The 13,305-nt window shown below is 39.4% G+C and overlaps 1 protein-coding gene across 1 annotated transcript; it reads left to right on the forward strand.

The window, feature by feature from the left end:
• Window positions 1–6,284: 6,284 nt before the first annotated feature.
• On the forward strand, window positions 6,285–11,104 carry LOC139424749 (zinc finger protein ZFP2-like). Its single transcript, XM_071176865.1, has 2 exons — window positions 6,285–6,741; window positions 9,235–11,104. The coding sequence occupies exons 1-2, from the start codon at window positions 6,417–6,419 to the stop codon at window positions 10,443–10,445; spliced, it is 1,536 nt and encodes a 511-aa protein (XP_071032966.1). The 5' UTR covers window positions 6,285–6,416; the 3' UTR covers window positions 10,446–11,104.
• The last annotated feature ends 2,201 nt before the right edge of the window (window positions 11,105–13,305 follow it).

A 13,305-nucleotide genomic window follows, 5' to 3' on the forward strand; every position in this document is an offset into this window, starting at 1 on the left:
CTTTTCTCCTGTGTGTGTCCTCTCATGAGCTTCCCTGATCCGGAAAATATTTTTTTCACAGTGGGAGCAGTGGTGTTGTCTCACTGGTTTGGGCGTCTCTGGGTCTGGTGCCCCCAAATGACTCTTCCTGCTGTCATAGCGAGAGTCTGGTCTCTCTCCTGCCAAAGACAAACAGAGTATCTAGTTAAACAGAGACCTGCATGAAACCTCCACATGATAAAACTGTCTTCCTATGAGGTTTAATCTAGACTAGATCCCTCAATAAAAGAGCAGAACTGGTCATCACAGAGTGGCTGTAGTGCTTTGTAGGCTGGGTAAATCCATTTGAATTCAATATATTTTTGACAGCATCCCTTTTGATTTAAAAACAATCTTTCCTTACATGTTTAACTATGGAAGAAGTGGTAAGAAAGATACTTTTTCTTTTGTAACTGAATGTAAAAACATGAATGAGATATACAGTACCAGTTAAAAGTTTGGACACACCTACTCATTCCAGGGTTTGTCTTTATTTTTATAATTTTCTACATTGTAGAATAATCTTAAACTATGAAAACACATATAGAATCATGTCGTAACCAAAAAAAGTGGTAAACAAATCGAAATATATTTTGGATTCTTCAAAGTAGCCACCCTTTGCCTTGATGACAGCTTCGCACACTCTTGGCATTCTCTCAACCAGCTTCACCTGGAGTGCTTTTCCAACCGTCTTGAAGAAGTTCCCACATATGCTGAGCACTTATTGGCTGCTTTTCCTTCACTCTGCGGTCCAATTCATCCCAAACCATCTCAATTGGGTTTAGGTCGGGTGATTGTGGAGGCCAGGTCATCTGAAGCAGCACTCCATCACTCTCCTTTTTGGTCAAATAGCCCTAACACAGCCTGAAGGTGTTTTCGGTCATTGTCCTGCTGAAAAACAAATGATAGTCCCACTAAGCGCAAACCAGATGGGATGGCATATCGCATTTGGGCAAATTTATTTAAATAGCCCTTCTTTAATCAGCTGATTTCTCAAAGTGCTGTACAGAAACCCAGCCTAAAACCCCAAACAGCAAGCAATGCAGGTGTAGAAGCACGAATGCTTCAGAATGCTGTGGTAGCCAGACAGGTGTGTGCCATTCCAAATGTCCAATCAATTGAATTGACCACAGGTGGACTCTAATCAAGTTGTAGAAACATCTCAACGATGATGATGGAAACAGTATGCACCTGAGCTCAATTTCGAGTCTCATAGCAAACGGGTTGAATACCTATGTAAATAATAATAATAAATAATAATAATTATGTTTTTTCTTTTAATAAATGTGTTATTTTTTCTAAAAACCTATTTTCAATTTTTCATTATGGGGTATTGTGCGTAGATTGATGAGGATTTTTATTTATTGTAGAATAAGGCTGTAACGTAACAAAATGTGGAAAGACTTTACTGACATAAATAAGGGATTAAAGACATCCAAACAAATCTCACAGATATAGGACAGACACCAGATATAGGACAGACACCAGATATAGGACAAACACCAACAAACTTCCTTTAGATGTTTTGGGGGAAACAATGTTACTATGGTTACTGATATTCCATCTTGTGAATGTTATCCAATGTGTAACTATGGGTTATAGCAGTACGGACAAATAATTTTTTGACGTAAAATAATTTAATATTTTTTGTTGATACATCCATTGGTCTTACAATTCAAAATGTAATAGCAAAATGGTCCTTGGTATAACCTTAAAACATTTCTCATTCCGTTGTCGTTTGAGTGAGGCCTAGCCTACTGGTGAACGGGGTCTCATTCATATTGGGAAATTATTTGGCTGGAGGAAGGTTTTGCCAAATCCTGTCGTTTGCAAGGAACCCAGAATTGAGGAACCTGATGGTTTATCAGAAAAGTACCCTACAGTGTTCCCAGCATGTGCTCTGTCTAAGAAAGTCACCGGGAGCAAGTCTAGTATGTCAGTGATCCCACTATGGTCGATTTGTCAGACATTTATGAGGGATCCTGAATTCGGTAAACCTCCTGAGTTGACCTCTCCTTTGAAAACCACAAAGGTTAGAGTTTGTAGAACCTCAATGAAGAGAGGATCCCTACAGTTGACACTTGGATGTCTAGGAAGCAGCAGATTGGTGAACAGAGTAAAGATGTTTCTAGGAAGCAGTTGATTGATGAACAGAGTAAATATGTTTCTAGGAAGCAGCAGATTGCTGAACAGAGTAGAGATGATTCCCTCTCCCCTCTTTTTGCTGAGATACATCCAGAAGAAGAGTTTAATTAAGTTTGTGTTGGTAATTTTGACAGATATGGCATTCTAACGAGGAAACGGCGCTCTTATGAGGAAATGGTGTTCTCACGCGACTTCTGGGCAAGACGATTGGCCCAGTTGACCGATTATGATTTTTCGATGCTGACACCGATTATTGGAGGACCAAAAAAACCAATACCAATTAATCCGCCAATTTTTTATTTATTTATATGTAATAAAGACAATTACAGCAATACTGAATGAACACTTATTTGAACTTAATATAATACATCAATAAAATCAATTTAGCCTCAAGTAAATAATGAAACATGTTCAATTTGTTTTAAATAATGCAAAAACAAAGTGTTGGAGAAGAAAGTAAAAGTGCAATATGTGCTATGTAAGAAAGCTAATGTTTCAGTTCCTTGCTCAGAACATGAGAACATATGAAAGCTGGTGGTTGTAGTTATTATTGGAATTATAGGAATACTGCCCAAATAGGCATAAGCCTACAAGCTTCATTATGGGGTAGTGTGGTGTCAATATTGGGTATTGTGATGTCAATATTGGTTATTGTGATGTCAATATTGGGTATTGTGATGACATTGTGGGGTATTGTCATGTCATTATAGGGTATTGTGTGTAGATTGATGAGGGTGAAAAAATTATTTAATCCATGTCAGAATAAGGCTGTAACGTAACAAAATGTAGAAAAAGTGAAGGGGTCTGAATACTTTCCGAATGAACTGTATATATAGGGGCAGTACTCAGTGACATCACTTCATGAAACAGGAGGCACAAATATATAACATAGGTTCAAAATATCAACATTCAATGTATCAAAATATATGACCAAGCTGGAAGTGGAAACGCCACAATCCTAGAGGTTTGCTGATGATCAACCTCCTCCTTCACATCTGACTCCTAATGATCAACCATCCTTCACATCTGACTCCTGATGATCAACCTCTTCCTTCACATCTGACTCCTGATGATCAACCTCCTCCTTCACATCTGACTCCTGATGATCAACCTCCTCCTTCACATCTGACTCCCGTGATCAATCCAGAGTGTCTTCTTTTTTGGGGGAATCCCGAATAGGACGTCATCATGACCACCGTCCACAAGATAATTGTCATTCAGGTTATCAATGGGAAGAGCATCAGCAATATGTCCTGTCTGGTAACTTGTCTCGTTCAATGGATTTAAATTGGCAGGTGCACAGGGAGAAACCCCATTAAAACACTATTGGAAGTCTTTAACTGTATCAAAGTCTGTGGCCTGTGATGTTGGGACAAATGATAGTCCCTTATTATACAAGAGACATAATTCACAAATTCTACAGCACAACGGCAGAGTCATGTCTTAAGTGTAAAACTAACAATGACTCAATAATCCTTCTGGGAATGTTATGACATCATAAAGTTATGGGAGGAGTTAGAATGTTGGCTGTCAGAAGTACAGTTGTACAATGTAAAATTACTTTTAATCCGTCTGTCTGTATATTTCAAGATATGGCATATGAGGATGCAATGAGATACCCGATGGTTGGATGATACTTTTCTAATCAGTCATCTTAAATATTATAGTTAAAACCTGGAAATCTGTTGTTAATTCAATAGAATGGTAAAATGCTTTATTATCTAAAAGTTGAAAGTGAGTGGGCGACGGAGAGAAATAAAATGGTGCTGATGCGGGCGCTGGAGATGGAGGTGTGTTCTAGTGGGTCTGGGCAGGTGTGATGTATTTAATGGAGATGGGGCTGTGTTCTAGTGGGTCTGGGTAGGTGTGATGTAGTTAATGGAGATGGGGCTGTGTTCTAGTGGGTCTGGGTAGGTGTGATGTAGTTAATGGAGATGGAGGTGTGTTCTAGTGGGTCTGGGCAGGTGTGATGTATTTAATGGAGATGGGGGTGTGGTCTAGTGGGTATGGGCAGGCGTGATGTAGTTAATGGAGATGGGGCTGTGTTCTAGTGGGTCTGTGCAGGTGTGATGTAGTTAATGGAGATGGGGCTGTGTTCAAGTGGGTCTGTGCAGGTGTGATGTAGTTAATGGAGATAGGGCTGTGTTCTAGTGGGGCTGTGCAGGTGTGATGTAGTTAATGGAGACGGGGCTGTGTTCTAGTGGGTCTGTGCAGGTGTGATGTAGTTAATGGAGATGGGGGTGTGTTCTAGTGGGTCTGTGCAGGTGTGATGTAGTTAATGGAGATGGGGGTTTGGTCTAGTGGGTCTGGGCAGGTGAGATGTAGTTAATGGAGATGGAGGTGTGTTCTAGTGGGTCTGGGCAGGTGTGATGTAGTTAATGGAAATAAAGGTGTGTTCTCGTGGTTCTGGGCAGGTGTGATGAAGTTAATGGGCTGTGTTCTAGTGGGTCTGGGCAGGTGTGATGAAGTTAATGGAGATGGCGGTGTTTTTAATGTTTGCAAGCTTAAGCTAGATATCGACCTAGTGTGACCTTCCTGGTCCCGTCTCTCAAGTCAGTGAGTCAACACAGGAAGGTGCAATGGATGGATAGTTTATTTATTTCCAAAGCTGCAATGATGGGACACATACAGTATGGATGGATGATCAGTAGTGACGGGATATAAATAGCACTCCCACAGCAATTCTCCATAAATATGCCCTATAATATACTGACAAAAAAACAGTTGAAATGTCTATCAAAGTTATTGTGATCGTATAGTGGATTTAACGATTTCTACTAATTCATAATTTACTATAATAAAAATAAATACATTATTTCCATGTGTCTCATATTCACTACATCAGAATAAACTGTCATCCATTATAGTATCAAAAATTATCAAATTAACCTGAAAGATTACTCAATGTCCCCCTCTGGTGGCAAAGAAGGATAATACACCTAAACTAACAAAACCGGGCAAATAAACTGGCTGGTGTTCATGAGTTTATAAAACATATACTTTGTACATTTGTAATAAATTACCTGCATTGATGAGACACACAGTGTGGATGAACGATCAGTAGTCGACAGGGTAAAAATGGCACTCCTAAAGAAGATGCATTTTCCAGTTTGCTACCATCTTGAAAGAGGGAACTTTAGCATAAAACCCACATGGAAATCTGAGATTCGGCAAGAAACATATAAAGAGAGGTTTATTTGACGCCAAACCAACAACAGTAGTTACTAAAACATACATTGCTAATGTATGATTTAAAAGTTGGATTTTATGATGTAATGTCAACTTTATACATTTCTATCCCAGGACCACTCGATTTTCAAATTCTCCAAAAATCTGCTGTGGATTACCCAGAATCCCATACCTTTATCACTGAGTGTATTACACTGAGTGTAATGTAAACATACGAGAAGCGCAGCAGTCTAAGGTACAGCATCTCAGTGCTAGGGGCTTCACTACAGCCAGATGTTCAAAACCGGGCTGTATCATAACAAGCCGTGATTTGGAGTCGCATAGGGCAGCGCACAATTGGCCCAGCATCGTCTCTGGGTTAGGGTTTGGCAGGGGCAGGCCGTGAATGTAAATAATAACTTGTTATTAACTGACTTGCCTAGTTAAATAAAGGTTAAATATATATTTTTTTAAATGTAACTTCATTACACCGTTACACTGGCATACAAACGCAGTAGCACAGAGTTGATGATCCATATGACGTGAAGAAATACTGCATTGTGGGTAGTTTGGAAGAGTTCACAAAATAAATTAATAAATATGTAATAACGCAAAAAACATAACTGTTTGTACTTATAGGTAATCACATCGTGACTACAACTAGTCTTTAACCACACTGTATTGTTACACTGGTGAGTAAAAACTCATGCTTCCTACACTTTAAGTTGTTATCTGAAGATAAAATATACATTTTACTCAACTGCGTTACCCACCCCAGTCAGCAGATGGCGTTCTGCGAATTTAAGGCGATGCTGTTGGTGTGACGTATATTCTAGTGGACAGGACGCTTCTTTCTCAACAGCTTTCAGAAGCAATAATAGTTAGTCTGACACCTCGGTAGCTTGCTAGACAAAAAAGCTGAACCAAAAAGCTATTTAAACGCTTTCGTGTTTATTAGCTACTGTGTTTTAAACCAACGTTTGTCGTCTAGTTAGTTATCCGATTTGATTTCATAATTACGGTATTGTTATTAGTCAGCGAGCGGTCTGGTTAAGTTAGCATTAGCCTAGCTAACATCTCCGACCATGCGGTCACTAAGCTACTATCCTGCTAAAGAAGAGGGAGATATCACAGTAAAACAAGAAGTAGAGGGTGAGGCCGTTACTGTGAAAGAAGAGGAAGACGCGTTCAGAGTGTTAGAGGAGGATGTTACAGTAAAAGAAGAGGATTATGCAGTTTATGGCGTGAAAGAGGAGGAGGAGATGACTGTTACATCGAAAAAGGAGGAGGAAGAGGATGAAACTGGATATATGGGCCCTGTTTCCCAAACGCATCTTAAGGCATCCTTAAGTTCTAACGATGAATTTAGCCATAAGATGGTTTTGAGAAACCGTTCCCTGATTAACACTAGTAAGTACTGTCTTAAAAACAGAGTTACAAACTCTGCAGTTGAGCTGATTGGTGTTAAAGCGGAAGTTTGCAATCGCTACATCCATATTGTGACTTTTAAATTATTTATTTATAGCCATTGATTCTTGAATATTACACATGCTTCATGAGCTTAGTTCAACTGTTGTACCCCATCAGATCCCCAAATAAGCTTTTTTTTACTATAACGTTTAGAAACAATGTACATCAACACTGTATCGCCTCAACATGGTTAATACTATAATGTTGATATCATGGATGGTCAGTCCTTGCATCCATAGATCTGTCTGTCTGTAGTTAATTTTCTCCAACCCCATAATCATTTTATTACCAAAACAGTGGTGTAATGACAGATTTGTTATTGTTTTGAACTGCAGATTGCTGGGTTGTGTGGGTTTTTTAAACAGCAACAAAATGGCTGCCCCAGAGACCTGGTTTGGTAAACAGCTGAGGGAAGGAGAAGTGTAACCACTCAAATTCATAGAGAATGATATTGTAGAAACCGTAACCCAACACCTAGCGACCTCGTCACGAACTTCAGACGCCACATGGCGTAACAGTTATAAGGTGTTGGCTTGACAGTCGCTAGACCCAGGTTTTAGTTCAGCTCAGGGCTACCCCCTGAATTCACTACACTATGAATACAAGGACTGGCCATCCGTGATGTCATAATGATAGTTTAACCAGGTTTCTAGGCTATATAGTATATTCTAGAATTCATCCATGAGGTCATAATGATAGTTTAACCAGGTTTCTAGGATATATAGTATATTCTAGAATTCATCCATGAGGTCATAATGATAGTTTAACCAGATTTCTAGGCTATATAGTATATTCTAGAATTCATCCATGATGTGATAGTTTAACCAGGTTTCTAGGATATATAGTATATACTAGAATTGCCAGTGGTAGATTTCCTGTGGGGGTCAAATTATTAGAGCTGTTGATAAGTCATTGTATCATATTCAGCCCAAAAAATGTCATGCCCTTACAATAAAGACAAGACATACCTAGATTCAATTACATTCATGAATTGGTTTGAAACCGTTGTTTTAAACCCTTCTCAAAGTTGGCGCCTTGACGGATTTGTAAAAAAATGGTATGGCATGAAACACTCTTTTTTATTTATTTAAATGTAACCTTTATTTAACTAGGCAAGTCAGTTAAGAACATATTCTTATTTACAATGCCTGCCTACCCTGGATGACGCTGGGCCAATTGTGCGCCGCCCTATTGGACTCCCAATCACAGCCTTTCGTGATACAGCCTGGATTTGAACCAGTGTGTCTGTAGTGACACCTCAAGCACTGAGATGCCGTGTCTGCTGTGCCACTCGGGAGCCCCAGAATCATGTTCCAGTGCTGTCCCCAACTAAAATACATCTTGGTCAACCAACCAAGACACTGCGACCTGTTTGCTCTTGTCAGCTGCCCTCACTACAAACTCGTTGCCAAACCCACTGGCTCCAGGTCATCTATAAGTCTTTGTTAGGTAAAGTCCCCCTTATCTCAGCTCGCTGGTCAGCATAGCAACACTTCCTCTGGCCACCTTTCCTTCCAGTTCTCTGCTGCCAATGACTGGAAGAAATTGCAAAATTCGCTGAAGTTGGAGACATATATCTCCCTCACTAACTTTAAGCATCAGCTATCTGAGCAGCTTATCGATTGCTGCAGCTGTACACAGCCCATCTGTAAATAGCCCATCCAACTGCCTACCTCATCCCCATGTTTTTATTTACTTTTGTTGCTCTTTTGCACACCAGTATTTCTACTTGCACATCATCTGCACATCTATCACTCCAGTGTTAATTTGCTAAATTGTAATTACTTCGCTACTAAGGCCTATTTATTGTCGTGCCTCCTTACTCCATTTGCACACACTGTATATAGATTTTTCTATTGTGTTATTGACTGCGTTTGTTTATCCCACGTGTAACTTTGTGTTGTTGTTTTTGTCGCACTGCTTTGCTTTATCTTGGACAGGTCTTAGTTGTAAATGAGAACTTGTTCTCAACAGGCCTACCTGGTTAAATAAAGGTGAAATACAAAAAGTCTTAACTTTATTGACAACACCCAAATGGATACTGTCATTAACGCTGTTCTTCAATAGTTACACACAATTCTTAATACTATAGCAAACATTATATTAAACAGGACATTCAAACGAGCCTTACAATTATAATCCAAAGTAGTGTGAAATGTAGTCAAACAACCTGGAAATGGATGTTACTCCCCTGAGTTTTCCCCCATTCACATTCAGAATACATTGTGAAAAACTAAAATCTTTGCTCGCCATTTTTGCTCCAGGCAGATATAGTACATCCATAACTATCGGTTTCCTCACAATTGTTAAATAATTTTAACATTCATTACAGACGCCAACAGCAAAGCCATGATGTTGTACAACAATTGACATCACCTTTTACAGTGGATTACCGTTGTTGTGGGCCTTTAATCATCTGTCTTGTTCACACAGGAGAGATACGGGACTATCGTGGATCCTCTGGGGAGCCTCAACAACTTCATGATGCTGACGAGGCAGAGAAGAGTCTCTCCAGATCAGAACACCTCAATAAACACCTGCAGAGATCCACGGGGAAGAGAACTCACTGCTTCTCTGACTGTGGGAAGAGATTCACCTCATCAGGCATTAACATTCATCAGAGTGTCCACACAGGAGAGAAACCTTATAGCTGTGGTCAATGTGGGAAGAGGTTTACTCAGTCAACCGGCCTGATATCACACCAGAGAATACACACCGGAGATAAACCTTATAGCTGTGTTCAATGTGGAAAGAGTTTTGCTACATCTAGCTATCTGACTCTACACCAGAGAATACACACAGGAGAGAAACCTTATAGCTGTGATCAGTGTGGGAAGAGTTTTACTGAGTCTGGGGCTCTGACTAAACACCAGAGAACACACACAGGAGAGAAATCGTATAGGTGTGATCAATGTGGGAAGAGTTTTGCTGCATCTAGCTATCTGACTCTACACCAGAGAACACACACAGGAGAGAAACCTTATGCCTGTGATCAATGTGGGAAGAGTTTTACTCAGTCAACCAACCTGATATCACACCAGAGAACACACACAGGAGAGAAACCTTATGCCTGTGATCAATGTGGGAAGAGTTTTACTCAGTCAACCAACCTGATATCACACCAGAGAATGCACACCGGAGAGAAACCTTATAGCTGTGGTCAATGTGGAAAGAGTTTTACTACATCTAGCTATCTGACTCTACACCAGAGAATACACACAGGAGAGAAACCTTATAGCTGTGGTCAATGTCGAAAGAGTTTTACTACATCTAGCTATCTGACTCTACACCAGAGAATACACACAGGAGAGAAATCTTATAGCTGTGTTCAATGTGGGAAGAGTTTTGGTCGATCTGGCCATCTGACATCACACCAGAGAACACACACAGGAGAGAAACCATATAGCTGTGATCAGTGTGGGAAGAGTTTTACTGAGTCTGGGGGTCTGACTAAACACCAGAGAACACACACAGGAAATAAACCTTATAGCTGTGATGAATGTGGAAAGAGTTTTACGACATCGACCCATCTTATTACACACCAGAGAACACACACAGGAGAGAAACCTCATAGCTGTGATCAATGTGACAAGAGATACTCTGATAAAAGACATCTGATCAAACATCAGAAAAAACATACATGAGGGAGTTGTTTCATGATATCAATGAAATATCCCACTCAGCAAAATGTAATTGAAAATAAGTCCGAAGTCCAATATACATTCGGTTGAAAGTGAAAGTTGAGAAGATGTTTTTCTGGCCATTTAAATTAATTTCAATGTAATTGCAGCCTATACACATGGACGCAGTATAATAAATTAGTCTATAATCAATATTAATAATCTTACATCACTCCAGTATTTCTTGACAACATTCAAGTGCTAATTGTCTTTATTCCACTACTGAAGAAGCATGACTCAAATCACCTACTCATATTTCAAACATTCAGCCTGACAAAATATACATGTTTTATTATTCCATGCCTCACCACTAAGTGAATTATTCCCAATAAATATTAACATAGGAGTGTACATTTGCTTTTGATAATTCATTTTTACAATTCATGTAACATTTAGTAATCATCATTATTTATGTAACCAACTGACAATTTTTGGCTACAATTACAGTGCCTTGCGAAAGTATTCGGCCCCCTTGAACTTTGCGACCTTTTGCCACATTTCAGGCTTCAAATATAAAGATATAAAACTGTATTATTTTGTGAAGAATCAACAACAAGTGGGACACAATCATGAAGTGGAACGACATTTATTGGATATTTCAAACTTTTTTAACAAATCAAAAACGGAAAAATTGGGCGTGCAAAATTATTCAGCCCCCTTAAGTTAATACTTTGTAGCGCCACCTTTTGCTGTGATTACAGCTGTAAGTCGCTTGGGGTATGTCTCTATCAGTTTTGCACATCGAGAGACTGAATTTCTTTCCCATTCCACCTTGCAAAACAGCTCGAGCTCAGTGAGGTTGGATGGAGAGCATTTGTGAACAGCAGTTTTCAGTTCTTTCCACAGATTCTCGATTGGATTCAGGTCTGGACTTTGACTTGGCCATTCTAACACCTGGATATGTTTATTTTTGAACCATTCCATTGTAGATTTTGCTTTATGTTTTGGATCATTGTCATGTTGGAAGACAAATCTCCGTCCCAGTCTCAGATCTTTTGTAGACTCCATCAGGTTTTCTTCCAGAATGGTCCTGTATTTGGCTCCATCCATCTTCCCATCAATTTTAACCATCTTCCCTGTCCCTGCTGAAGAAAAGCAGGCCCAAACCATGATGCTGCCACCACCATGTTTGACAGTGGGGATGGTGTGTTCAGCTGTGTTGCATTTACGCCAAACATAACGTTTTGCATTGTTGCCAAAAAGTTCAATTTTGGTTTCATCTGACCAGAGCACCTTCTTCCACATGTTTGGTGTGTCTCCCAGGTGGCTTGTGGCAAACTTTAAAAGACACTTTTTATGGATATCTTTAAGAAATGGCTTTCTTCTTGCCACTCTTCCATAAAGGCCAGATTTGTGCAATATACGACTGATTGTTGTCCTACGGACAGAGTTTCCCACCTCAGCTGTAGATCTCTGCAGTTCATCCAGAGTGATCATGGGCCTCTTGGCTGCATCTCTGATCAGTCTTCTCCTTGTATGAGCTGAAAGTTTAGAGGGAAGGCCAGGTCTTGGTAGATTTGCAGTGGTCTGATACTCCTTCCATTTCAATATTATCGCTTGCACAGTGCTCCTTGGGATGTTTAAAGCTTGGGAAATCTTTTTGTATCCAAATCCGGCTTTAAACTTCTTCACAACAGTATCTCGGACCTGCCTGGTGTGTTCCTTGTTCTTCATGATGCTCTCTGCGCTTTTAACGGACCTCTGAGACTATCACAGTGCAGGTGCATTTATACGGAGACTTGATTACACACAGGTGGATTGTATTTATCATCATTAGTCATTTAGGTCAACATTGGATCATTCAGAGATCCTCACTGAACTTCTGGAGAGAGTTTGTTGCACTGAAAGTAAAGGGGCTGAATAATTTTGCACGCCCAATTTTTCCGTTTTTAATTTGTTAAAAAAGTTTGAAATATCCAATAAATGTCGTTCCACTTCATGATTGTGTCCCACTTGCTGTTGATTCTTCACAAAAAAATATATATCTTTATGTTTGAAGCCTGAAATGTGGCAAAAGGTCGCAAAGTTCAAGGGGGCCGAATACTTTCGCAAGGCACTGTATATTGACATACTTTCCCTGCTTTTAAAATATCAGAGTTAATTCTCAGATGTGCCAACCCAAATGTACTATAGCATGACATTGGGGACAGGGCCCTGATCGAACAACATGCCTATCTAGTGAACCTTGAAAAGATTGAGAAGCTCTGCAGCGAGGTGGAAAGTTACTACGGATATTAAGGAGCTAGTTCTAGAAGCTAGTGAGTTCGAGGAAGATGAGAGTTCTAGAAGCTAGTGAGTTCGAGGAAGATGAGAGTTCTAGAAGCTAGTGAGTTTTAGGATTCTATAGAAAGAAAAATGAGAAGAAAATAGGGCGCCAAATACAAAACACAGAAATCTCATAATTACAATTCCTAAAACATACATGTGTCTTATTTAATTTTAAAGTTAATCTTGTTGTTAATCCCACCAAAGTGTCCGATTTCAAATATGCTTTTCAGCAAAAGCATTACAAACAATTATGTTAATAAGCACAGCCATTTTCCAGCGAAATATAGCAGTCACAAAAAGCAGAATAGAGATAAAATTAATCACTAACCTTGAATTATCTTCATCAGATGACACTCATAGGACTTCATGTTACACATGCATGTTTTGTTTGATAAAGTTCATATTTATGTTTAAAAAATCTGAGTTTACATTGGCGTATTAGATTCACTAGTTCCAAAAACATCACATGATTCTGCATAGCCACATCGTTTCAACAGAAATACTCATCATAAATGTAGATGATAATACAAGTTATACACATGGAATTATAGATATA

Source organism: Oncorhynchus clarkii, chromosome 13 (genome assembly GCF_045791955.1).
Source record: "Oncorhynchus clarkii lewisi isolate Uvic-CL-2024 chromosome 13, UVic_Ocla_1.0, whole genome shotgun sequence".
NCBI lineage: Eukaryota > Metazoa > Chordata > Actinopteri > Salmoniformes > Salmonidae > Oncorhynchus > Oncorhynchus clarkii.

Coding starts and splice junctions, on each gene's coding strand:
- LOC139424749 (XM_071176865.1), top strand. CDS start 6,417: ATGCGGTCACTAAGCTACTATCCTGCTAAAGAAGAGGGAGATATCACA. Junction 6,742..9,234: donor CCGTTCCCTGATTAACACTA/GTAAGTACTGTC, acceptor TTGTTCACACAG/GAGAGATACGGGACTATCGT.